Source organism: Eublepharis macularius, chromosome 9 (genome assembly GCF_028583425.1).
Source record: "Eublepharis macularius isolate TG4126 chromosome 9, MPM_Emac_v1.0, whole genome shotgun sequence".
NCBI classification, from domain to species: domain Eukaryota; kingdom Metazoa; phylum Chordata; class Lepidosauria; order Squamata; family Eublepharidae; genus Eublepharis; species Eublepharis macularius.
In genome coordinates, this window is record NC_072798.1 from 24,308,698 (window position 1) to 24,336,426 (window position 27,729).

A 27,729-nucleotide genomic window follows, 5' to 3' on the forward strand; every position below is an offset into this window, starting at 1 on the left:
AAGTAGTATGTAATCTTCTGGTTATGTTCATGTAATCTGAAATAACTAAATGTGCTGCAACCAGCATAGGTTACATATTTCTAAGACGACTTTTATGTGGGTATGAGAGAAGGAGCAATACAGTCTTCTTCAGTCAGGGTAAACAGCAGACACAAACTTGGTGACTAATGGCATGCTTTCATATAAATGGCTTACATTCATATAAAGCAACCTTGGCAAAATTAAATAGGAAAGGAGACAATCTAATTTCTTAAGCACAAGTTGTGTAAATGCGATCTTTATTCAATAATACATCCCCCCGCAATCTAAGCAGTGTATTCGAGAGAAGAATTTCTTTCATCTTTTCTTTTTCCTTATTTCTCAGCAGATTAACTAACAAAGCAGACTGATTAAAAAATTCTCTTGTATGCTCTAAGTAACAGTTTTGATGTGAAGTCTGTCTATTCACAGCTTCCCCCATCCCACTCGTATGAAGTAAAAATGTACTCAGTTTTATAATCTTGCATCCATTATTCCTGGAACAGTTTGGTTTGAAGAGTCTATTTAAGGTAATTACAATTCTTTTGGAATCATTTAATGTCATTTAAAGGGAAAATTAAACCTTGTGTCACTTGATTTGCAGTTCATGTTAGATTTATTTTCTTCCTTTTGTATTGCTACAGTTTTCCTTACTTAAATGAAAGTAATTTTATTTTCCCTAGTGAATTGTTGGATTAGAGAATTTCTTTTTAAAATAAAAGTTATTTGGTGGGAAGGGTGGGAATCAAATTTCTATTACTAACCTAACTTCAGTGCAGAGCTAATCCTTGCAAATACATTAAATACTTCCGGAGAAACAATTGAGAAAAAGGAGTGAGTTTTGTCAGTCTCTTAAGAGAACATAACTATAATATGTTTGGGGGGGGGGTGGAATTTTCCCCTAGCTAAAGCACATGGAACGTACCCTGCAGTGTTGTCTGTAAATACATGCTTCTCTCTGTCTTAACGAACTGAGGTGATGGGATTAGCAGGCACAGCCAAACTGCTTTAACATACACATTCCAAATGCATCATGTTTTTCACAGATTTATGGGATGGGGTGTTTAAATAATACTTGTGTGGAACCAGGGTAAAGCATAACTGATAGTGTCAGAGCCTTATACAGTGCTTTAATATATTACTTTCAGTGTGTGTTTCATTTGGCAGTTGAATTAGACTTCTGAATTGCATTTGCAATAGTCATTTTTTTTAAAGCTGTAATTATTTTGCTTTGCAACAAGTCAAAAATAGATGGTGAGAGCAGTTAATTTTTTTCCCATTTAATAATATGTACATGAATGTAAAATATTTGCAAATATTTGTATATATTTTCTGTAATATATGTATATTTGATCCATAAAGTGAGAGCTGGAATAGCTGGAATACTGTAAAATTACGCACTTTAATTATCATTGAAAACTTTAAAAATTTGTACCGTCAAATAAAAGCATCATTAAATCAGCAATTGTTCTCTGTGACCTTAATACTGCTGTCCATTTCTCTTTGTAATAGGTTTAAAATTAGGCCAACAAAGAAGTTAGATGTGAGTGACACTAAAATAAGGAAGACAGTTTTAATAAGGAATCTTACTACATAATTGGGTACACGTGTTCGAGACGACTCGCCCTGTTATCCTGGCACAGGCACAGTCCGAGCAAGCCTCTGGGGTTTCAGAAGGGGCCGCAGGTCGGCTGCACCCTCCTCAGCCCAGATTGGGCCAGCCAGCATAGGGCTGGCCTGAACTCTGCCCCCAAGCCTTCCACCCAAGCCTCTATCTGCTGTGGGAGGGGGCAGTGTGGCTTTCCTGCCTTTTGCCCCCCCCCCCGCCCAAGCCTGGAAACATGGCAGGGAAGGCAGCGGGGCTTGCCTGCACTCCCCCTCCAAAAGCCTTCTTCCCACTAGCTTCAAACAGCCACAATGGGCTTTGTTACTAGTAGTAACATATAGGAAATAGTTGGTTGAGTGCAGTGTAAGTTATAAAACATCTTTCTAAAGATACATCAATTCCATTAAGCATTAAAATGCAAACATTTGTAACAATAGTGGAAATTCAAAGCTAGCGTGCCATCTTCTGGGCAGGCTTGAGCTTCTGAAATCCAAATTTTAGACCATTAATTCTGATTAATAAAAAAGAGACTACAGACCAGGTTCTATAAGGGATTTAAAACATTGTATGTACATCACAGGATTCAGCCCCACCTTAAAGCTACAGTATTATTTCATTGTGTTAGAAGTTTGACCTCACTCATTTCATGGTGCACCGTCCTTCTTTTAGTAAGCTAGAGAGTCCCTTAGTAAAAGAGTCCAATAGCACCTTTAACACTAACCAACTTTATTTGTAGCATAAGCTTTCGAGAACCACAGCTCTCTTCATCAGATGCATGCATCGAAAGCTTATGCCACAAAAAAGTTGGTTAGTCTTAAAGATGCTATTGGACTCTTTTACTATTTTGCAATTACAGACTAACATGGCTAACTCCTCTGGATCATAGAGCCCCTTGTGAAATTGCAGTCCATCCACCCCCCATGGTGTCCTTGTAAAGTAATCTTGGAACTTAAAAAGCTTTACCCCTCCAACCTTTGGGGTTTTTAAAAAATATATTTCATTGATTACATTTTATAGCCTGCCCTTCCTCCACTGAGCAGCATTTTATACTCTGAAGCAATCTAAGTGGTATGCTTGGTCAAGAGGCCTAGTTCACTGTAAAGGAAGAACAACAAAAACAAAAATAATTGTTCCTCAAAAATTAACATGTTGGGGTAAGAAGAGCAAAGATGAGACCTTCCTTCCCAATATACACACACAACCCTAGCAGTGTTTTTAGAAAAAGAGGATTGCCCAATGATGTAGGCTCCTCATGTAGTCTGAGTTAGAACTTTGCAGACACAGATTTAAATACCTCAGTGTGAGCTGGCCAGTAGTGGCCTGTCCAAGACCACACACTGAATTCTATGGCTGAACAAGTGTTTTAAACACACTGCATTCTTACTACTTGGATAGGTTTCTTTAGATAACATGCTCCTGTTCAAAGTGTGTGACAGTCTTCTCTTGTACTTACCTTCCGGCTCTGTTTCTTGGGTTTCTCTTACAAGGACACAGAAAGACTGAGAGTGAATTTGATTCACAGAAGATCAAGCAGTGAACCCACAAGAGAGGCAGGACCTGAACCCAGGTCTCTCAAATCCAAGGCTCAGATCACAGTCCATATGGCCACCCTGGCAAGGCAGTGCTTACAGCGAATCGACGTTCAGTTCAGGATTGGTTTCACAATATTGAACAAAGTCAAATTCCTCAATAGCAAAAGTAACTTTGCTCCACTGCTTATAGGTCCTCCTACCATCCGGGCTTTCCATCACAAAATTCCTAACAGCAAGCATTGGCAGGGGGACTCTTCGGTAGATCATTTCCATTCCCCAAGCCTGTGTGGATAAAGCCAGTGAGCTTAGATCATCAAAATGTATGCTGTGGTGAAAACAGCATCACGTTTAAGTCTGTGGAAGGCAGGTGTGCACATGCCAACAACGCATGGGTTAAAGGGTTAAGATCTTTTTTTTACAGAGGCTTATGGAAATGTCAAGAACATAACCCACAAACGATGCAACTCCATCCCTGACAAGAGAGTTGGACCTAATGGACATCCATCAAGGCCTGTCAAATTATTCAGATGGCCAAAAAAGGTTCTTCAGAAGAACATGACCCAGGATTTTAAAAGTTTTTTTTTCCCCCTTGGGGATAACGCCACACTTTCCCAAAATTACTAATGATTCTCCTGCAGGTACTTGTCTCAGGTTAAGGAGGAAGAGGGGCAGCATTTGATCTATCTAGCACGCTTTGAATGGACTATATGAAATGCTCAGTATATTCAGCTCAGTAGAGTCACCAAATATAGTGTTTGGTGGTGGAGAGTGCCATCAAGTCATAGCTGATTTATGACAACTCCTAGTGATGTCTGCATGGTAAGAGACTAACAAAGGTGGTTTGCCATTGCCTCTGAAACTCTTGTCTTCGCTGGAGGACTCCTATCCAATTACTAACCAAGGTCAACCCTGCTTAGCTTCTGAGATCTGACAAGGCCAGGCTTGCCTGGACTATCCAGGTCAGGGTACATATTTAAGGCTGCTGAAATCAAGGAACTTGAGTACTGCTCTCTCCCAGTGTTCCCCCATGGGCAGCTACGCTCATCTAAATAGGGCCTTCTGCAGCTGCCACCTTGCATGGGCAAAATCAACAACTGCCCATACACATGCATTCTCTGTGGTGCCCCCCACCCCACTTTATGGAATGGCCTACCTGAAGAGGTTAGGAAAGCTCTTGCTCTCCTGCCTTTCCACAAGCTGTGCAAAACTGAATTATTCAAGAGGGCTTTTTTTACTCAGATAGCAGGGCTGTAATATTTGGAAGCCGTCTCAAAGAGATGTACCAGTAAAGGGATAGGGATGGACTGTAGACTTTAATATATTGCTGTAAGTATGATCTTACTGACTAGATCTTATGGTGCTTAATATGTAAATTTTAGAATTACTTATACTCTGTTTCAGCATTTGTACTAAATGTACAGGTATATACCCTACTATGTGTGTATTAAAATTAACTATACTGACCCACACTGTGTAATCCACCTCGAGTCTCAGTGAGAAAGGCAGACTATAAATGGAAATAAAGTAAAAACTATTGGATTATGGTCTAGGTATATAGAACAATGGTCTTTCTCCAAAACCTGGCACACAATAGCATGTAGCCTAAGAACTGACAAATGACACCCTCTTCTAGTGCTATCAGTAAGGGTTTCTACTATGCAGCATGAATGTCTGTGTTCTCTGCCCTCACTTCCTCTTCTGTGCAAGTTTTGCTTTTGATCATAACTCCAGGGCCCCGTAGCAGGATGCAGTCACAAATGGTTCTCTTTATGCACTCTTGGCTCCCCTGGCTATGTGAATGTACTTGTCCCAGTCACAACATTCAGGGCAGAAGATCACTTCCCGTTAAGAGTTAAGACCATTTATTGGAGGTGGAACTCATGATTCATGTGTGGGGAGCCGGTTTGGGAAAGCCAGTTTGGTGTAGTGGTTAAGAGTGCAGGACTCTAATCTGGAGAGCTGGGTTTGATTCCCCACTCCTCCACTTGAAGCCAGCTGGGTGACCTTGGGCTAGTCACAGTTCTCTGGAGTTCTCTCAGCCCCACCCACCTCACAGGGTGTTTTGTTGTGGGGATAATAATGGCATACTTTGTAAACCCCTCTGAGTGGGCATTAAGTTGTCCTGAAGGGCGGTATATAAATCGAATGTTATTATTATTATCATCATGGAGTGGCACATCTGCTACTGTGCCACTTTATACATTCCAGTGGTAACGCCACATACCCCAGCAGCCCCTCCTCCAAATCTACTGGAGTTACATCAAAAGAAAAGATATCAGAAAAGGTCTGTAATCAGTACATTACAAGGAAAAAAATCTCTATAACTGCACCTGCACTCTCTGCAAATGCTGAGATGCCCAAGTTTCTGTACTTTAGACACAAAGGATATGGAAGGGGGGGTCATCCTAAAGGAGTAAGTGGGGTCATGGATATAAGCCAATTGGATATGAGGTTTACTCTCCCCTTTCTTTACCTCAGTCTCACTGCCTTCACCATCCCCAGTCTATTGTCTCACACCACCCAACAACATCTTATTTACATGAGGAATCAATTATGCATTGCTTCAGTCCCTAAACCTTGGAGGTGCTTACCTGCCCACATTTACCGCAACTGATGGAGCTGCCTGGCTTCCAGTCTTTGAAGGTACGAGGAATCTCCACATGGTCAAGCGATTTTCTGTAGTACAGGCTGTTTGAGGAAACATAACAAATCCTTGGTTTGCACAGTATCTGGAATAATATAATCTTATTCCTGACACCCCTGTCAGGGGTGCCAATCAAATTTGGCCTAGGTTTCAATTCAACTAGATCACCATCTCAGTTGCTCAGTGGAAATCCAGGTTGGGGTAGGTATGTATCTGTATATGGAAAAAAAGGGTTATTTCACATGGTATTTTGGCACAGCGGCTTGATTGGGCCAAGCTGGCAGCGGTGCAGTTCCAGGAGGTGATGCAAAGCTCCCTCCTGTTTTATGCTGTATGTTGTATACACTAGAAAGCAGCACACCATTGGGCACAGAGAACATAGCCAGAGTAGTAAAAAGTCCAGTAGCACCTTTAAGACTAACCAACTTTATTGTAGCATAAGCTTTCGAGAGCCACAGCTCTCTTCGTCAGATGCATCTGACTTTATTATTTTGTTACTACAGACTAACATGGCTAACTCCTCTGTATCCACAGGCAGAGTGAGGCTCCACAAGGCCACAGATACAGACACCATGATATAGGATTTTCCTCCATGGGGCTGCAAATGGGAGATCCCAAAAACATGATGTTTCTGGTCTTTTCACCCTGCCTCACCTGAAGTTGGGGTTGATGTTTATATGGTGAGTTTTCTCTACTGTGCGCAGGTCAGAGCCGTGGCAGACTGCCTCACTGCAGTTGATGCAGTAGAGACGCACCGAGTCTGGATCGTGGAGCTGGCGTTGCTTCTCACGTTCAACATCTCGTAGCTTGCGGCCAAACACTGCCTCGCGCTGAAGCTTGACCATCTGATGGAAGGAAGAAGGGAGCTTAGTATGTATTGTCGAAGGCTTTCACGGCTGGAGAACGATGGTTGTTGTGGGTTTTCCGGGCTGTATTGCCGTGGTCTTGGCATTGTAGTTCCTGACGTTTCACCAGCAGCTGTGCCTGGCATCTTCAGAGGTGTAGCACCAAAAGGCACTGTGACACTGAGAGATCTCTGTCTTTTGGTGCTACACTGAGAGATCTCTGTCTTTTGGTGCTACACCTCTGAAGATGCCAGTCCCAGCTGCTGGCGAAACGTCAGGAACTACAATGCCAAGACCACGGCAATACAGCCCGGAAAACCCACAACAACCATCAAGCTTAGTATGCATCAACAGCTAAAGCAGGTGGGGCACATTTTGCATTTCCAAGAGAGACAGTTTGGTTTTAAAGAGTCTATGCCTCTCCCTGCTTGAGAACCCCTGTTCATCACTGCTAGGCTCTGCCATTAACCCCCCAAGTAGCTCTCACTGCTTTTTCTGCTGCCCACCCACAGGAAGAGGCAGAAGCCATCCATTAAACTATAGTCTCCATTCTCTTAGAACTGTCTGTTTTCATTGTTGAGAGACAGCATTGCCCAGGGAAGACAATTTAATACCCACTCCAGTCATTATCAGTCCCTGGACACATCTGCAGCAAGTCAGTCTTGGCCACCGCTCTCCTTCTATTAGGTGGGAATAATAGCAGCACACTTGTAAATTATTATGTATCTTTACTATTTCAGAACAGAGGCAGGGAGGTCACTTGTTTGAATGCAGACTCCATTTAAAACAAAAACAAAAACTAATCCTGCATGCAGAAAGCTAACATTTTGTGGAGAAGGTTCCCAGTTTAATCTCCCTGATTTGCTCAATTTCTGATTGCAGAGTATTCAAACCTGTGATTCTCCCTGGCATTCTGTAAAATGGTACAATCCAGCATCGCCCACGCCACGTGCAGAGTTTGGCTCTAAATTTATAGCAATTGCATTGTTCCTCAGTCATCAGTTCCCTTCTCAATATGATCAGCAATGTTTGCTCAATGATCTTTGCCACTCTTCTGTGAATTGATTTCTACCACCTCCTCCAGAGTTCCTTTCCAGGAGATCCATTTACCGTCTGACTGTATTCCCACAGGGGCATCTGTTGCACCCGCTCAATAGCTCTCTCCATCAGGACTTCCAGTTTCTCATTGAGCAGTTCACGAGACACCTCCTTGCTGTTGGCCTTGGCCAAGACTGAACAGATGCTATTGGGGGCCCGGGCCCGGCCTCTGGCCTAAGGAGATGCAAACAGCATCATCAGAGTCCATCCCTAGACATTCCAGCCCGGCTTCACCATCACCAGTCCTAAGGCACATCCACCCTGTTCTCTCAACAACCTCCCACATCACCTGCAGTGGCCCAGAATTCCAGTGGTATTTCCTCTGAAGACCCAGTGATCATTACCTGGCTTTCTCTGACAGTGGGCAGAATGAAAGCCAAAAAAGGCAGGCCCTCAAGAGGGCAGAGTGGACCTACCTGCACCATGGCAATCTCGTTGGTCATCAGCCCATAGCGGACCACGATATTACACTCGGGGATGTCCAGACCTTCCTCAGCCACACTGGTGGAAAAGAGCAGATTGGATGCCCCCACGCGGAAAATACGGATGACATCTTGCTGCTCTTGCTGGAAGAAACATCCATTGTGAGGTTGGAATGTAAAAGGTGGCTCAGATCTTGGGGTGAAAGTACTTTCCCTCCTATCTCCCCCACAAATAAAGATAAGACCTTCAGGGTTTTTTTAATCAGAAGTCAAAGTTTGTGATCCAAACAAGGAGGGTCTTAAAGTGGCACATTCCTCATAGAATTCTCTCCCCAGGGAGGCCTAAAAGATCAATTTTACTGGGATTTTCAGTAGGCAAAATGTTTTATCAGGCTCTGAGGGCCTTTAGATTAGCTTCCACTGTGGTATTCTCTAGGGGAAGGAGTTGTTCTTTTTATCTGACTGTATTGCTCTAAAAAAAAAAGGGAACTTATTTCATTTTGAGATCCACCTACTGCTAAAAGAGATGACAGAAATATTAAAATAAATGAATACTTAACAGACCAACTTTTAGTCTACTGTGATATCTAAGGTATCACAGCTGAGAATGCCTTCTTAAAACCTCTGTGTGGTTTGGGCAACAAAGACATAGCAAATGGGTGAAGAAAAATATTTCTAGAGCGTGGGGCGGGGGAGTGGACTGTGGCCTAATGGCCAATTTCTCTCCGCTCCATATTCACTGAGGCATCCAGGACTGCCAACTCCAGGTTGAGAAATTCCTGGGGATTTGCAAGTGGAACCTGGGGAGGGAGCTCTGCAGGGATGTGATGCCACAGAGTCCAACCCCTGAAGCTGCTATTTTCTCCAAGGGAACTGATCTCTGTAGTCTGGGGATAAGTTGCAATTCTGGGAGGTCTCCAGGCCCAACCTGGAGCTGGGCAACCCTAGATGCAGAAGAGAACTTTACATTATTTATCCTAGGGTGGAAGTTAAAACAGCTCTGGACCAAGTTGAGCCAAGCCGCCCCCACGCTGCTGGGAGTGCTGGCCCAAGTTATTGCCACGTTGTCCTTACTGCGCTGCTGGCACTCCAGGAGCTGCTTGGCTCTGCTTGCTTCTGGCTGCTAGTGGCCCACCAAAGCAGCAGCCCAAAGGGAATTTTTCCATTAAGGCAACAGGCCAGGCCAGCCCTGTTCACAGCACTAACTGTTACTTAGTCCTCAATATGCCAACAACACCCAGCTCTATATTTCTTGATCCGGACTGCCTGGTGCAGCTGCACACGTCTCCAGCCAGTGCGCCGGCTGCTGTGGTTAAATGGATGAGAGTGAACCGACTGAAACTGAATCCTGGTAAGGTGATGCTGGTTGGGAAGGCTGAGTTCCTGGATGGCTGTGTGCTGCCTGCATTTGATGAGGTTCAGCTGACCCTCAAAAAGGCTTAGTTAAGAGCCTGGAAGTTATACTGGATGCAGCATTACCACTGAAAAAGCACATTTATCCAGCGGCAACCCCTCCTTCCTTCTATCTCCACTTAGCCTGGAAGATTACTCCCTACCTAGATCCTTGAGAGCTGATCACACTTATCTATGCCATAGTAATCTCATGGTTAGACTAGAGTGTAATGTACTCTTCTTGGGTCTGCCACTGAATATTACTCAGAAACTCCAGGTGGTAAAGTATGCTGCAGCTCAATTACTCTTGGAAGCTAGCCAGTTATGTACAGTGCACCTATTCTGCATTCACCGCGTTGTTTACCAATGAGTTTTCAGATACTATTCAAGATACTGGATGTGTCTCCAAGAAAGCCCTGCACATCTGCAGGACTGCCTCTCCTGCCACACTCCACTCATCAGAGCAAAGCCTTCTGAATGTGCACTTGGCTGCCCGGAACCAAGTATTTTTTTGTTGTGGTCCTTATCTGGTGGAAGAGCCTGCCTGAGGAGGTGAGGAAGGCTCCCATACTCCTACTGTTAAGCAGCTGGTGTAAAACGGAACTGTTCTGGAGGCCATTTTTATAAAGTCAGGAAGGTATGCAGTGATTAAGGTTGTGATTAACACAGTTAATGCCTCTGGAATTTAAAGAAGTCTTCATTGTGCACATAATACTGTTTTGTTTACATTGTCCTCTAATCTCCAGGCTTATTACTCTGTTAGTTGTATGCAGTATGTTTCGTGCATTGTTCCCCACTCTTCCAATGCAGTTTTATTGACTGTATTAGAGTGCTGTTCTTGAATTTTGAAGCTTCTATGTATCATGTTGTTACTGTACTGTTTTTGATGCAATCCATCTTGAACCTCAGCGAGAAAGATAGACTAGAAATGAAATAAACAGAGCAAAACAATCTGCATGCATGCAGCCCGTCACCAGCCTCTCTGGGCCTCAGTCCAACAGGAACACAAACCTAGACCTTACCTGTGTCATGTGTTTGGTCTGGTTGCTGTACCCAGCCCCAGTCAAGACAGCTGCTTTGAGCCCCTGTTGTTGCAGATGTACGTTATCCTGTACCCACTGGCATAAGGAGTGAGCGCCCTGGCGTGTCCGGACAAACACAATGCCCCGGGACTTGGTGTCTGCTTGGAACTGGTCCTGAAGGACTTGCTGCAGTTTATCAAGTTTGGGATTCTCATAGCGTGAGTCTCTTGCTAGGGCCAAGAGGTGCTCCCTGTTCCCTGTAAGACAAGATACAGCAGGGAGCTGTGTGGGGTGAAATGCCCCGGCCTCTTTCTCATGTCCGTCCCCATCCCCAGTTCCTCGAGATCTTCAGGAACAAGCATGAGTGTGTTGCAAGCGGCTTCCTTTCCATGCATTCACCCACAACTGTACAGATAGGAAGATCGATTAATTTGTTCCCAACAAACTGAAATGCTTCCCACAGGGCTGGTTTGTGCGTGCATTTTCATCACTTGATGACTACAGCATTGAGCAATAAATACACACGTGTCAATGGGCCATCACTGACACAATGCCACAGCTAGACCTTGCATCTCTTCAGGCGCAAGGCTCATCGGTGGAGTTAATTCAGATATCTGACTGCCAGTAATCAGAGAAATCAAGAGATACCCCGTGGCTACTCATCTGTTTCCAAGCTCAATTCAAAGTGCTGGTTCTTATCTTTGAGGCCCTAAGTGGCTTTACACCTGAAGGACTATCTGAACCATCAGATCAGATCTACCTCACAAGACCTCTGTGCCCCCAACCTTCAGAGGTGAAGCAGGCGGTGACTAGGGAAAGGGCATTTGCTGCTGTGCAGCCTTGCCTTGGGAATGCCCTCCTCCCTTGAAGCTTGCCTGGCGCCTACCCTACCATCCTTTACGTGCCAGGTTTAAAAAAAAAATCTTTTTACCTAGGTTTTTAATTAGCTTTTTTCCTGCTTTTTAATGGTCTGTTTTATAGATCGTTTTATGTCTCTGAGCTTGCTTTAACAGCTTATTTTTATGCTGATAATTTATTATTTCAATGGCAAACTGCCTTCAGCAGGAATCTGAAGAGGCACAGTAATCTCTTCAACAAATACACAACCATTTAAGCCACTGTGCAGAGTGTACCAGGTAGGAGAGCCTGGACTTGAAGCACTCCATTTATGCATCAACTATTGTTGGAGATGTCCTGTCTTGTGCAACCATCCCCACCCTTGAGTAGAACTCAAAAGCCAAGAAGCAACATGGCCACCGTTCCCAGTAGTCTCACTTACTGTCAAAGATCTGAACCAGGTATTGCTCGGTTGGATCCTGCAGCTCCTTCATAGCTCTCTCCAGCAGGTAAAACTCATCTAGAGTTTTGAAGGCATCGGTCATGCGCACCGTGTCATTGATCAGCAGGGCATCATTGTATTTACGCAGGTGCAAGGCACATGTTCGGGTCTTCCGGCAGAATCGTTCTGCTCCTGACAAGATGGCAGAAAAGACAACACGGTGTCACTTCTATCAATCGGATTACCTTTTCTGTGGATCCTGTCACCCCCTAAAGATCCTCTCTTGTACATAAACTGTTACCTTCCTGGGAAAAGACATGCAAACAAAAGCAGAAGGTGCCTTCTGACGGTTTTGAAGAGCACTTGGAAATATGATCTGGTGCAGAAAGTATGGCTTTCGTGTAAAAATAAACACCTCGGATTTCACATATTTGGTAAAGGATAGGTTTAGTAAAGCAGCTGCTTTCCCTGGAGAGTACAATGGGGAGGCAATCTCAAACCCACATCTGACTAGGTGAAAACTGCCCAGGCAGGTGTATTTACAGAGGGGCTGTGGCTCAATGGCACCTGCTTTGCACGCAGACGATCCCAAGTTCAAACCTCATCATCGCCAGTTAAAACTATCAGATAACCGGTGATGTGAGAGACGGCAAATTCCTGGAGAGCCACTGTCAAAGACAATACTGGCATGGATATACCCATGGTACCATCATGTATTCAGGAGGCTGTATTACCAGCTTCTTTTGCCCAAATGCCATTTACTCCTCAGCTTTTTTACCTCTAAGTTGAAGAAAAATGGAGGATCCAAAAGGCACTCCTCCAGGAATGGTATTTCAGCCCAGTCGCTCATTCCTACATTAAGACCATCTAATAAGATGCTTGACATAGATCCCAGAATGCTTTGCTCTTTTCTTTGGTAATGCATCTGAATTTCTAATGTTTGTTCATTGATTCTTATCAGAAGGTAAGTTGCCGTGACTTCGGTGCCATTTTAAATATCACTTCATTATCAGACTATAAACAGGACAACATATTACTATGTGATCCTTAGTGAATAATCAGAAAATGAGAAAAACAGTGAAAAGGATTCCTCAAGCTAGAAATTATGGGGACAGTGAGTTTTTAAAGAATTCTTTCCTTAAACTATAAAAATGGCTGATTCCTTCAAATGCATCTAAGAAGCAATCATGTGCATTTGATTTTACCAAAAGGTATTAGCAATGCATTTGTCTCCTGTTTCTTTTAGAACTGAAGCATGGTTTCAATGCATGAATAAAGCAAATTGTGTCTGATTTTTCATTACTACCAATGTTTAAAAAATCCTCAAAACTTAGCTACAGTTGCATATTATTATCCTATGCTCAATCTGAGTGGTCAAATTCTAGTCCTGAATGGTGTGAGGCTAAATTTCCTCCTATATACTAGGGTTAACTAGCATACTGGATAATATTTGTACACTTTTCCTTTAGGATAATGAGGTGTTCTCTTTTAAGAGCCCCTCTTACTTGGCTCTTATTGCCTACGTGGTTCTGGAGATTTGTTGGGCCTTCGCAACAAGGTGCAAAACTGTCCTTTAAACAGATTTCTGGTATGTACACCATAGTTTCTGATAGTAAAAATCAGAAGCTAAATCACTATAATTAAAGAGTCTTACCATTTGAGGCTGGAAAATATACTTTCCAGCCAGGAAGATATTACATTTGTCATTGGGAATGCTTCCTTTCTCAGTGTTCATTTATTTTTTTAAAAAAATGCATAACTCACTTCTAGCCCTCATGAAAAGAAACATAAGTCCCTCAACATCAACATTCCGCAAAGCCATTGCATTATTACCTTCTTTCTGAAGTTCCATAATACGTTGCTCATATATCTGAGAGCCAAAATCTGTAGACAAGTCAGGCACATCCAGGTAAGTATGAATCTGGGACATTATCTCCTTGATTTTCCCACCAAAGGGATCCTGGGAAGCAGAAATCCGGAGAAGACCCTTTCAAGAATGTCACATAGGTATGTGGCACTTGGCTTAGAGCTCCAAAATCGCTTTCCCATCATGCTGCCTCCACTCCTCTAATCTTCTAAAATCATGACCCCTAACATGGTGTCCATGGGTGTGAGCACGCCCTCTTGCTTCTTCCTTTGAGCACAGGCTTTCCTCCACTTCATTGGAGTAAGCAGTGTTTCAGAAGAACCCAGAAGGCATCAGCTTTGTGTCTGCAGGGAAACTATTTGGAAACAGCTGTCATCATCATAGGAGGATGCTTGTCTTGGAACCTCCTAACAATGTGTGGAACCTCCCAGCGTGTTGTGATTGGATACAGTTCTCAAGGGAGCTGTTTTGTAATTGGCCTCACCCCCTTATATCATTTTGCTGTGGCTCCCACTACTGGTCCTCAAAATTCCTAAAGTGTCCACAGGCTCAACAAGGTCAGGGAACCCTGGAATAACACATTCACCATGCGGTTCTAGGAAGCACTTACCAGGGTCCTTTCTTCAGTCACGTCATACTGCTTCTTGGGTCGCGGAACATGAGTATTAAGGTAGAACTTGTATTTATCAGATGACATGATTTTTGCAGCGTCCAGGTTGGCACAAATCTGGAAAGAGTCATGCCAATTACATGAGCATCTGAGATACAACCCACAGCTGATGTTAGACCCAGCACCCCCAATTCACTGGAAGGCATAAAAAGGGAGAGTGGTAAAAAGAGGAAAACTTGAGCATGCTGTGGCACTTCCAGGGATGACTGGAAACTGCCAGAACTCTTTTCCCTGGCATCTTGGTTTTTTTTATATTCAAAGAACGCAGCTTTCTATCATGGAATTTCCCCACCTGCATTCTTAAAAAATTGCAGATTGGATCCAGCCTAACATTTCTATGAGCACAAGGGTTTCCTCCCATGGAGTGCAATTTTCCTTCCTTCCTCTCCCTTAGCAGCCCCAAATGACGCCCCCCCCCCAATACTGTTCCCAGGAGAGATGGGCACAGGATTTCCGGGGGTATTCTGGGTTGCCGGAGGAGGGTGGAAATTGTGCTCCATGGGCAGAAATCTTTACACTCATGTAAAAACATCTAGTCTGGATTCAAACCATTGTCTATTATTTTGCAGAAAAGGCCTAGGACTTAAGCCAGCATGGTACAGCAGTCAGAGTGCTGCACTAGAGTCTGGGAGTCCCAGGTTCCAATCCCTGCTCTGCCATGGAAGTCCACTAGGTGACCTTAGCCAGTCACATGCTGTCAGCCTAACCTGCCTCACAGGGTTGTTGGGAGGATAAAGTGTGCAAGGGCAGACTATTGTAAGCCACTTTGGGTCCCCATTGGGGAGAAAGGCAGTGTATAAATTATTATAATAAATAAAACAAAAATAGGCAAAGCATAGCAGTCTCCAGAGACATGTGCAGAGACTTAAAAAAGGAGGGGTCTTCAACATCTGACCCCAATATCTTCCACTGGCCTCACCTGCAAGATATGCTCTTGGGCTTCCTCCAAGGATCTGGCACCTCCAGTGCCCAGTGAAGCCGTGAGCCCCACAATCTGCGGCAAATTCTGCTGGCCTTTCATCTTGCGCTCCAGGTAGTTCCCCATGATCTTGTTGTAGGTGCTTTCCTTGTGGGTGTGATGGCACTCGTCAATCACCAGCAAGGAGAAATCTGCAAGGTGATGATGGAAGGTGAGGACCCAGACGTGCACCTGGGGAGTTGGTCTCCGCTCCATAAAATAGCTGCCAAGGGAGGAGGAGCTCCAACAGGCGGTGGAGGTCTGGGGTGACCATTACCGAATGAGGCAGCCAGTGCAACGTGCTGTATATCGCTCAGAATCTCGAGAGTTTGATTATAAAAACAAACACCCACCCTTGTATTTCTTAACTACATAGGAAAGCTTAAGAGAATTCAGAAATGCCTAAAAGGATCTGATGTGCAATAGCAGTTAGGAATGTTAGCCAAGAAGTTCACAGTTCTGACCTTATGATTAAATAGCAAGTCCTTCTCATTCAGCCTCCCATCTGCAGTAGGAAGCTAAAGGGCCTGTGGTTGAGTGGCAGAGCATCTGATTGGTATGAGGAAGGTCCCAGGTTCAATTCTTGGTATCTCTAGTTAAAAGCATCAGATAGTAGGCGACATGAAAGATGTTCTGCCTGAGAGTCTAGAGAGCTACTACCATTCAGAGTATACAGTAATGACCTTGATAGTCCAATGATATACGTGACTCAGTATAAGGAAGCTGCATGGGTTCATGAATCCATTCAGCCACGCTCTGAACAGCTGAGGAGAGCCAGCGTGGCACAATGGTTAATGTTGGACTAGGATCTGGGAGACTCAGGTTCAAATCCCCACTCTGCCAGGGATGCTTGGTTGGTGACTTTGGGCCAGACACACATCTTTAGCCTAACCTGCCCCATAGGGTTGCTGTGAGGATAAAATGGAGGAGGACAGAATGTTGAAAGCCACTTTGGGTTTCCATTGGTCAGCAAAGTGGAGTATAAATGAAATAACTAAACACATCGTGTTGAAGCTGACAAATCCATGTCTGTTTTACCCTGCCTTCTCCTTCCCTAAGGTGGAAGCAATATGTATTGTCGAAGGCTTTCGCGGCCGGAGAACGATGGTTGTTGTGGGTTTTCCAGGCTGTATTGCCGTGGTCTTGGCATTGTAGTTCCTGACGTTTCGCCAGCAGCTGTGGCTGGCATCTTCAGAGGTGTAGCACCAAAAGACAGAGATCTCTCAGTGTCAGAGATCTCTGTCTTTTGGTGCTACATCTCTAAAGATGCCAGCCACAGCTGCTGGCGAAACGTCAGGAACTACAATGCCAAGACCACGGCAATACAGCCCGGAAAACCCACAACAACCATCGTGGAAGCAATAGTTGGGCAGGTAGGAACTCTAATGTTGGGGAAAGTATCTTTTCCTCTTGCTAGAGAAGCAACAGCCACGGTGATGCTGCTGCTGTTATAATTATACTAATTTCTCGGACAATGGCATTTTCCCCTTCCAATCAGACCCTTGCATGGAAGAACACAGAGCACTCCCAGGCAATCCCAAGCTGCAGAGAATGGCCTGTCCTTTGTGGGGTGGAGAGTTTTTTTCCCATCAGAAAGTAGAAAGCTTGTTCTGGGGCCCATAGAATTCAAACTCTTTGTCCAATTTGATTGAAGCTTGGGGGTTCTTCGACAGACAGGCAGAAGATGCTCTGCTGCAATTCTGATGACATTCGGTTGAAAAACAGTCATTCCAGCTCCCCCCCCCCCGCCAAAATCCCCATAGAGTATAATGGCAGATTGATGGGGGCATCCGCAAAGGAAGCCTCACTCACTGTATGAAAGAAAATACACAGGAGACCACAACAAGGAAGGATGGCAAATGCAGAGTCTTAGCAGAAAGGCAAAAAAAAATGATATTGTTAGTTAGTCACTGTAAAAGTAGGGAAATTAAATAAATGCAATTTTTTTAAAGTGGCCAGCTGGAGTTCTGCTGGTTGCTACTTGACGGCCATTGTAGGAGCTAGCAAAGAGAATTTAGTGCTGCTGTGCAAAGAGGGTCCTAATTTGGGGCCTGTAAAATTGATCCACTTTGTCCAGTTTGCTTGAACCTTGGGGGGTTCATCCTCTCTGGTCCCATTTTGATGTCATTTGGTCGAAAAATAGTGAGTCCAGTACCTCCGCCACTGAAAACATTCCTCATAGGGAATAGAGTTGCCAGATGGGGTCTGGAACTGGACCCTGGGGAGGGGGGGGCTGCACTTACCTTTTTAAAATATCCCACTCCCAGCTAGCATGACGTCACTACCGGAAGTGACTTCACTACAGGAAGTGATGCTGACCACTTCTGAGGGGGAGCTGGTTGGCCTATCCTCGGTGGTGCTGCGCTGCCACAGGATGCTGGCTGGGCGTCCAGACTAGACAGCCATTTCCTGGTGATGCCTCGCAGCCATAGGATATCGGATGCCCAGGCTACTGGCCACTTCCCTGGCCCATGGTGATGCTGCGCAGCTGTGGGCGATGAGGGAGGGGGAAGGGCCAGATGTCCAGTATTTGGGAAATGTGTCCCTCAGATAGTTCCGCCCCCCAATACTGGACTTCTGACAACCCTAATAGGGAATAATGGCAGACAGGGTTGGGCAGTCTGCAGTGGAAGCCTTCCTCACTTTCTGAAAGGAAACAACAAACTACAACAAGGAAGGATGGCAAATGCAGAGTTTTCAGTGGAAAGGTTAAAAAATATTGTTAATCACTGTAAGAGTAAGGAAATGAAAGTAATGCCAACAGGACTTTTTTTTAAATGCCACTGATCTGCTGGAGCTCTCCTGCTGGCTGCTACTTGATGGCTATTTTAGGAATTAGTAAAGAGAACTTAGTGAGGCCATGCACAGACAGAGATTTTCTTGGTGCACACCTCTATTGTGCCACATATTGTGCAAGTAGCAATAACTTAGGGTAGCAGTTGTCTAGTAAAAGCAAAAAATGGGTTTGGAGGGGAAGCCCAGATATATATCATTTACTCAAATGCAACACAAAGATTTTTCTTGCAGGTATGCTATCAAAAAAAAAAGAGAGGAGGTTGTCTTAAATTTACGTACAAGTTATAGTTGCATTCAATACTATAGTGCTATAGCACAGCAGTTAAGTGGTTGAGTCAGCATTCTTCTGAACCTGAAATAACCGAAGAGACATTTGATCTACAAAGTTCTCCCACTTGGCTGGGTTATTCTCTACACCCCCACCCCGACACCAAACACTTACCTGTCAGCTCCACATGTACTTCTTCCTCTTGGCTCTGGAGGGCATTTTGTAGGATCTGGGCTGTGCAAATGATCAGATCATTGATTTTCACTACATCTGAGAAGAACACCTTCTGGCTGCTGTCACCACTGATAGAAGTAATCTTGAAACGATTCTGCAGGAAGCTGAACTCATTCTTCAGGTGTTGGTCTACAAGAGGCACCTGCCAGCGCAAGGAAGAATGGAACAGTGAAGGCTTGTCTCTTGGGAAGGGCCTCTGGCCACCCCACTGTGACTCCCTTGTCCTTACCGTGTTGACCAGCACAGCCACCTTGCCCTTATCTTGGCTCTCCAAGTGTCTCTTACATACATATGCAGCTGCCCTGGTCTTCCCAGTGCCTGTTGGCAGCCAGATAATTATATTCTTTCCCTCGAGGGCAGGCTCTATGACTTCCCACTGATAATCTCTCAGATCCATCTGGCTGCTGTTTCAAGGGCTTGCTGATCAACTGGAAAGCCTGAAAGTGAGGGAAGAGATAAATCAGCACTGCGTCTGCATTAAGCCATGCTTAATTATCTCACTGATAAGGCCTCTCTGGCTTGCAAACTCTGTCCTTCAGTCCACAAAGCAAAGGGATCTAGACCGAGTTTAGGGTGAAGGGGGAGTTAAAGAGAAGACATCTCCTTGGAGAAAACTTGAAGAACAAAGGAAGGACGAATAAAAGAAATTAATAATAATAATAATAAAATGGTGGAGAAGAGATAAGAAGAGTTGAGACCACAGCTCACTGCGGCTGCATTGGTGATGGGCTGTTGTCAACACCGAAGGTAAGCAGCTGGGACCCAAACCCAGTCATGCAATCATACACCCTTTTAAGCCCATTGAAGTCAATGGGTTTAGAAAGAAGCAACTTTCTTCAGAACTGCATTATAGATATAGGAGTTGAAGAACAGCAGAATTAAAGTAATTTAATGGTTCATGCCATGGTAACACTCACTGACCATGCAAAGGTTTTCCTCTGGGAAAATCAGCAGTTAAGCAGGGATAAAACAACATCTAGGTCTTCATCATTTTTATTACAGTACCAAGACCAATATACAAAAATTATGTTACCAAACCACTTATCAATAAAAACAATAATTGTCATATTCTTTATTGCATTTGGTTATTTGTGTGGCCCTTAAAAGTTTTGGGGCCCACTTCAGCCTGCAGATTTGCTAGATGGACTGAGAAATAGTTTTGAGTCGGTGCCAGAGGTGAAGGGCCAAGATTAGGCATTCTGCACATGCACTGAGGCACCCCGTGTCTTCATGTCCCTTGGAGGTGCTGCTGCAATTGAACAAGATCGGCTCTGAAGCTTCATATCAAGCCTGGGGGTGCAGGATCAGCAGGAGGAGAACAAGGTATGGGGGAAGCATGATGCTGCACGAAGACGAGGCCGGGGCAACCCAAAAGTCCATGGGGGGGTGGGGGGAGGCAGCCGTGAAAAGCACCAAGCACAGGACACAATCTGCCCTGGGGGAGGTTTCCTTGATTAAATGTGAGACTTTGAAGCACTTATTTCTCAACTTAGCCCATTTCCAAAAGAAACGCCTTCATTCTTTCAGGCATTCATACATGCAGTCATTCATTCACTAATGCACAGAGAAGGCTAGAGATGTTGCACGTGGGTCCTCTGCAGCGACGCTCAGGCGATGTGGACAGGCAGGCCAAGGCTGCTGCTCGGAGGTGCTTCTTAGCGTCCAGGGCAGCAGCTCCCCGTCCGGCTCCAGCCGAGCGTCTGGCCTTTCCTCGCCCACACACCGCGCCCTCCGCGCCCCCGCCAAGCCTTTCGCGCCTGCCGCCGAGTGGCTCCTTCCCTTCCGCTCGCCCCGCTCAGTACCTGTCTCTCTCAGCGGCTCTGGCAGGCAGAGGTGCGGCTGCTTCTCTCGGACCCAGATTAGGGAAACTCCGAGGCCCTCGAGGGTGCCTGTTTTAGTTTCCTTTTCGTCAGAAAACGAAACCTAAAAGTGGCTCGGTTTTGCTTACAGGAGCCCCAGCCAAGGGGACTTCCGACAGCCACCTACCAGGGCTTGGCGGGGGCCCATCCGTGTCTAGAGCCGTCGGAATGCTGCAGGTTTCCCAGACAGAGTCCCAAATAAGGAGGTGCTGCAGGTAAAATGCCTCAACACCACCAATCCTCCAGCTTACCCAAGGGACCCAAGTACCAACCTATGAATCCTGGACTTCTGTGCATTTTTACACTATGTACAGATAATTATTTCTGTTGCAATAGATTCCTACCCACCTTATAATGCAGTGACTCTAGCAACCAGCTTTGATTCTAGAGCAAAACTGGCGAATTTGAATTCATCAGGGCACTATTTATTTAAGCCTCAGTCAAGACAATTATTTCTTATCCTGCTAGAGGTGTTCAACTAGCATAGCAAAATTAGGTTATCAATTTGAGTGGCTACTGTCAATAATCACTGTGCTTATCTCCTACACAACTGAGCCTCACAGAGAACTGTCGCAAACTTTGTCTCTTGTGGCTCACTCTCTTTTGACCCTAGTGTTTACAATTTTCTCACTATGCCAATGTATACATGTCTGCCAACAGATAACACACCATGCATCTGATGAAGTGGGTTCCAGTCCACTAAGGCAGTGATTCTATAGGTGCCAGGGTGTCTTCTGTGCAGATGTGTTTCCTGGGAATCCTTTTAGAAAGGTGCTGTGAGATTCAGATCTCCACTCAGCCACAAAGCTTATTGTGTGACCTTGGGCCAGTCGTTTGTCTAATTCACGCAGTTCTTGTGATGCTAATCCAGAGGACAGAAAATGAACATGCCATCCTATGTTCCTTGGTAGAAGGGCATGATAAAAATGCAATAGATATATAATTGATTACATCTTTTTTAAAAAGCTCCTGCTCTATAGGAAAAGTTCTCTGGGTATTAAAGAACAGCATTTAAACAGGTGGCGACCGGAGATAAAACTTTTTCAGTGGCAGTACGTCAGCTTCAGAACGCCTTCACACCTTGAGGCTTGTCTGGTACATACCTTTTTGTCCTTTAGGCACCAGACCAAAACATTTCAGCCAGATTTGTAGCTTCATAATTCCATCTTTTATCACTGTTTTTGTGGTGTGCTTCTGGCTGCTGGATGTTTTAGAATACAACTGGACCACGGTGTGAATGTTAAATTAACCAAATAACACTGTGCAGTGAACTGGTAATTAACAATACAAAGTTTACTTGTAACAGTACTTGATAATTTGATACAATGTGTACAGGCGGATATACAACCACAAAACAAAAATCATTCACAATATACAGGAAATATTCTTCCCACAATATCAGTCTTCAATATAAAAAAATATTTTGCAAAAGAGAACTCACCCTGCACACCACTAACATACGACTTATAAGCCTGCCTTTGAACTGAGTTAGAGTTAGAGCGTTCCACCTCTCCTTTCCTTTCATGCAGCTCAGTCGGTAACTCCATAGATCTGCATGTCTTGACTTCCATTGTTATGGTTAAATCCTCATTCAGATCAATTACACTTGTTGCTTAAAATAAAGCGTGTATACCTCATTATTAAGACCATAAGGTGCATACGTTTTATACTCATATATAAACTGTTTCTTTTTGTAATAATACCTTTTTATATCCTTTAGATTGTAGGGATCAGGATCATATTTGTAAATTACAAAATATCTCTTCAGAAACATGTTGCTTGTCTAAGAAATGCTGGATCGAGGGAGCCTCTAAAACTTGACTTTTTATCCTGGATGCATGTTCCAACATCCTCACTTTAATTTTTCTAGTACTAATGCCTAAATAATGGAGGCCACATAGACAAAAGGCTAGGTATACATTGTTAGATTCACAAGGAGTGAATCTATATACGAGTATAAAACTAGTTTCCAAAATGCCTTCAAAGTCAGCTCCATGTAGACTGCCTCAAAGATTACAAAGGCAAAACCTCAAATCAATATGAGGACATCAAAAAGGATTAGAAAAGGGGGAATTCCAGGCCCAGCTTCAGATCTGCTCCTTCAGGAGAGTGCATGTCCTTCCATTCCAAAGTTTGCCATTCATCTACTCCTTACTCTGACCCACTCAGTACTATCATCTCTGTCTTAACTGACCTTTGGTTTATTGGCCCTCATCCGCTCCATTAGTGATGCCTGGGACTTAAAAGCTGTTAGAATGTTTGTGACCTAATTTTTTTTCTTACTGGAAAAATTGCCCTCTAGAGTGAAGTGATTTCTACACTGAGGTGGTTGCCTGGCAACATGACAAAAAGAAGGCGAGTTGTCCAAGAAAGAGGGAAGAACCTGAGGCAGTTTTCTCCTCAGGGAGTGGAGAATTTCTGTGGCAGGAGGTGTTCCAGAGGGGGTGGCCTGTGAGGCAGCGAGAAGGGCATCCATTGGCAGAAAGACTGCCATCTTCTGGCATGGGCCTTTTGCTCGGCAATGTTTATGGGACTTCTGCTGCTGCTGCTGCTGCTGCGAGGAAAAGTTGCTTCTCCGAGTCTGTAAAGAAGAGAGACCTTGCCAAGAACCCAGACCTTCCTGATTTCATGAGAAAGCCCAGAGATTAAAGAGACTTGCTTCCCCCTTTCACTCTGTCTTCAAGACTACTCAATATATTTTATTATTGACACTGTTTTGTTCAGGGCTTTTTTTCTGGGAAAAGAGGTGGTGGAACCCAGTGGATTGCCCTCAGAGAAAATGGTCACATGGCTGGTGGCCCCGCCCCCTGATCTCCAGATAGAGGGGAGTTGAGATTGCCCTCCGCGCTGCTCAGCATGGAGGGCAATCTAAACTCCCCTCTGTCTGGAGATCAGGGGGCGGGGCCACCAGCCATGTGACCATTTTCAAGAGGTTCCCGAACTCCGTTCCCCCGCGTTCCCCCTGAAAAAAAGCCCTGGTTTTGTTCGAAACTCCATTTCTAGACCTCTTGTTTTTCTTCCTGTTAAATAAAAGCTGTTTAAGTTCAGTTCTGGTTTTGAACGGCGCATTATTGTGGCCACTAAATGGTCGCCTTTAAAGCTGAATGGCAGCAAAGTGATTTGAGGAAAGGATGTTGATGGCCCAGCACGTCATCCTAAACTGCCCTCTCTCAGCAGCTTCATGTAGAGATTGCAAAGAACAAGGGGGCAGAACGCAATCTTGTGATTCCTCAGAGAATAACTATCAGAACAGGAGCCCACCCCAGCTCCTACACAAAAGATAGGGAGGAACCATTGCAAAGCAGTGCCACCTTTTCCCAATTCTGCCATGTGGATACCACAATTCAGGGTCTTCTGAACATATTTTGTCCCCCACTCCCAGCATGGTACATGTATCATAAGGTTACCAGCCCTCGGCATCAGCTGCCATCTGATGTCACAGGAAAACTGGTCTCTGTAGACTGGAGATGTTGTAATTCTGGGAGAACTTCATTCCCTACCTGGAGGTTCCTAACATGATATCAGATGGCAGTTGGTGCTCTAGAAACTCTGTGATAATACTATAGACTTTCTAGAGTGTGGGTCAATGTGCTGACACCACATTCAGGTTTTCCCCCAGATGCGATGTTGGCATGTGGCCTGATCTCATTTCCACCCTTTGCCCTGCCCCCAAAGCTCCTGGGGCTGCTGCCTGGCATCCCTAATGGGATCACACCCTCACTGAGTTCCTCCCCTCCCTCCCCAAACTCTGCCCTCCCCAGGTACCACCCCCAAATCTCAAGGAATCTCCCAAGATCAAATTAGCAACTGCAGCACCTTCTCCAAGTCTGTTTCCCAGTGAAGGCTGCCCACTAATGCAACTTGAATTGTTTATGTTCTGAAGCCAGGACCAAAATCAGATTAAAACAGGTACAGAAAACCAGGTGCATGCAAGAGAACTTACAGCTTGTAAGAAGTGAAGGACTTTATGCTACCCCTTGTCTCAGGTTACAGAGGGGGATATATTATAGAGGTAGAGAAGACAGGGTTTGTTCATCTCACCGTTCTACTTGGGCTATCCCTTGTAGATTGCTGCTCTCACAGACTTCCTTCCTTGCAACTTCTCCCTCTCCTTGCAGTTGCATGCACACTTTCTGTCCATCTTGTAACCATGAAAGACAAAGAACTTGCCTTCTGTATCCACCATCATCCTAACTTACAAAGATTATACTAGACACGATTTCTTCTCTTTCGTATCTTGAGTTCCTAAATAAAAGGACTCTTTATTTTCCTTACTAAGGTAAACAGGCTTTGTGTGAGTTTATCATCTCCTGAGTAGGCAGTCCCATGCCTAGCTGTGCTAAGATACTCTGCTAACAATTGGAGAGCGGAGGGAACTCAGCAAGGATGTGATCTCATTATAGGGGTGCCAGGCAGCAGCCCAGGGCGCTTTGGGGATGGGGCAAGGAGTGGAAAATGGTGCCTAAAAGGAAGGAAACCAAGATGCAGGCTTGATGTTCTTATCCCAAACCAATTAACACAGAAGAGCACAAGAGGGCCACTAAGAAGCCCTCCATTCTTGATTTTTAAAGGGCAGCATTGACAGGTGCTGCTCATCAGGCAGAGGATGCGGGTGGTTAAAAGACTTGCCTGCCTATTTTTGGCCTGGGTGCATTCCACAAGGATCAGGTCACAACATAGTGTTGCCAACCTCCAGATGGAGCATGGAGATCTTTGGAATTACAATCTCCAGTTGACAGAGATCAGTTCCCCTGGAGAAAATGGCTGCCTTTGGAGGGTAGACTCTATGGCATGATACACTGCTGAGCTCCAGTCTCTCCTAATCGTCACCCTCCCCAGACTCCATCTTTAAATCTCCAGGAATTTCCCCAGCTAGGAGCTGGCAACCAAAGAGTTGCCGACCTCCAGGTGGTTAAAAAGGAGAGAAATCACAGTACACAGAAGAGCAGAATAAGGAATAACCACTGTGATAATCTAACTACAGGCTGCTTGATTTTGAAGGCTCAACGAGAATCTGAATTTAAAGAAATTTTGGAAAGGTATTATGTATTCAGGCTTCTTGAATGCGGAAACTCAATAAAAATGGGGTTTTGTGGTGTGCTGTTTATTGTAATCATATGAGATTTGCTTGGGCTATGGGTACATACCTGATGAAGATCTTGACCAAAATGGGATTTACAATCAGCCGGTGACCTGTTGTGTAACAGCCCCTCTGCAATTCACAAACCCTTGCCCTTGGACTGTTTTTGAGTTTTGTTCAGAAGACAGCAGTTTATTGAAGTCCATTATATACTGCCTATCTTGTGCAAGCCTTTAAGAACTTTTTGTGAATTTCAACTGGTTATGATAATGTTAGCAGCTTTTGAAAAGGTATATGACAAGGACTTCCGGTTTGGGATTCATGGAGGTCTAACGCAGCTCCATTTGCGGAGCTGACCGGACTGCCGTTTTAACCGGCCGGAGGGGTGAAAATAACCCGCGGCCGACTGCTCTCAGGCGGGGAGCAGGCAAAGAACGCTCAAGACCCTAGGGTGAGCTAGATCTCGGACGAGGGGGGGCTCTACTCAAGGAGTCTCCCCCCCGATCCTTGAGGTCCCACCTTGCGACGGGTCGGCTATAATCTCTGCGGCAGTTTTGGGGCCAATTCGGCTGGCATAAGACCTACATACCCAAGCTTCGATCGGGGAGGGAAGTCGAGAGGAGAATTTAAGATCGAAACAGCGATTACAACCCGAGAAAGTTGAAGAGAAGGTAAAGATCGCTATCTCTTGAAACGGGACAGATTGATAAAAACAGAGAGGAAAGAAAGTAGATTTTTAAACTGCAACAGATTAGTGAAAAGGAGGTGAAGACTCGGCAGGAGTTGTATTTTAAAAGAGACTAAATTTAAAGAAGTTATTGCAAGAATCGGACTATTGTTTGGAATACCTGTGGTTTTGGAGCTGTGGGAAAAAGACACCATCGCGAGACCTGCTGTGGGAAGACGGGAGACAGGAAGTGCGTAACAACAATAGAGTGGCTGGAGGGAAGCGGCCCTTGCCGACGGACAGGAAGTAGGGAATCGCCATTTTTGAAAGGGGAAGGGTCGCGGCTTCAGCGGAAGAGGAAGTAGGCCATCTTGGATTACAATAACATAGAGAAACCATAGAGAAAAGACGCCCGACATTTTGGATACAAAAAAATTAATTTTGGCAAAGATTGGGACATTTGAAAAAAAGGAAAACGTTTAAATATACGCCACGGAGCTAAGGAAGAGAGCAGATTCGTGGGAGCGAGCTAAAGCAAGCCCCACGATGTCGAAAAAAGAGTGGCAATCGGCAATAGAAAATTTGGACAAAAAACTTATAGACATGATGAAAGAACTTAAGGACACGAAATTGGAGCTTATTAAAGAGGTCAAAGAAGTTACACACACAGTAAAGTCGGAGCTGTCAGAAGTGAAAAAAGGCGTGGAAACGATTAGTAGTGAATTACAAGGAACGCAGCAGAGAGTTAAAACAGTAGAAGACGCGATGGAGAATTTAATAGACACGCAACAAACAGAGATGAGACTGGTGAAGGGGAGGATGTCAGTTGCAGAAACTAAACACATGGAGAAGCAGCTTCGTTTTCGTGGTCTGCCAGAGGTGGAAGGGAAGTCAGCGCAAGAACAGATGACTGAGGTGTTGGCTGATTACCTGGGGAAGGAGGAGGAGGAAATTGTGGCTATCCTAGATGTGGCGTACCGTGTGAACTCGAGAATTGCAACCCAGAGGAAACTGCCAAGGGATGTGATTGTGCAGTTTACAACTAGAAACATGAAAGAGAGGATTGTGACAAAACAATTTCAAGATCCATTGGAGATTGATGGCAAGATGATTATCATAATGAAGGAACTGCCCAGATCAGTGTTACTGGACAGGAAAAAATATAGAGTGCTAATTCAGACTTTGAAGGACATGAATATTAGATACAGATGGGAGTTACCGGAAGGAGTGTCCTTTGAGTTTGGAGGGGCAAAAAAACGCATCAGATCTGAGCGGGAGATGGAGAGATTTATCAAGGACAATGAAAAAGACTTACCAACAAAACCATGAATATGGAGTGTAAAGTATTATCTTGGAATGTAAATGGACTAAACTCACCGAATAAGAGGAAAAATATTTTTCATTGGCTACTAAAACAAAAATGTGATATTGTTTGTTTGCAGGAGACCCATATTAGAAAACAGGATGTAAAA

At 44.6% G+C, this 27,729-nt stretch overlaps 1 protein-coding gene across 2 annotated transcripts; it reads right to left on the minus strand.

Annotated features, from left to right (window-relative positions):
• Window positions 1-1,198: 1,198 nt before the first annotated feature.
• Window positions 1,199-20,535, minus strand: DHX58 (DExH-box helicase 58). 2 transcript variants are annotated; one of them, XM_054988736.1, is made up of 13 exons: window positions 20,454-20,535; window positions 18,881-19,088; window positions 18,592-18,793; window positions 15,315-15,505; window positions 14,336-14,452; window positions 13,692-13,818; window positions 11,859-12,050; window positions 10,580-10,836; window positions 8,160-8,309; window positions 7,756-7,917; window positions 6,455-6,645; window positions 5,748-5,844; window positions 1,199-3,438 (listed from the first exon to the last, which is right to left on the minus strand). In XM_054988736.1, the coding sequence occupies exons 2-13, from the start codon at window positions 19,046-19,048 to the stop codon at window positions 3,250-3,252; spliced, it is 2,043 nt and encodes a 680-aa protein (XP_054844711.1). In that variant the 5' UTR covers window positions 19,049-19,088; window positions 20,454-20,535; the 3' UTR covers window positions 1,199-3,249. The 2 variants fall into 2 exon arrangements, with proteins under 2 accessions (XP_054844711.1, XP_054844712.1); XM_054988737.1 differs by lacking the exon at window positions 7,756-7,917.
• Between the last annotated feature and the right edge of the window lie 7,194 nt (window positions 20,536-27,729).

What these genes read in the sequence shown, in the direction of transcription:
- DHX58 (XM_054988736.1), bottom strand. Translation starts at nt 19,048, where the DNA reads ATGGATCTGAGAGATTATCAGTGGGAAGTCATAGAGCCTGCCCTCGAG. An exon ending in AGACCAAACACATGACACAG is followed by an intron (nt 8,310 to 10,579) that starts GTAAGGTCTAGG and finishes TGTTTCTTCCAG; the next exon opens with CAAGAGCAGCAAGATGTCAT. An exon ending in AACATCAACCCCAACTTCAG is followed by an intron (nt 5,845 to 6,454) that starts GTGAGGCAGGGT and finishes TTCCTCAAACAG; the next exon opens with CCTGTACTACAGAAAATCGC.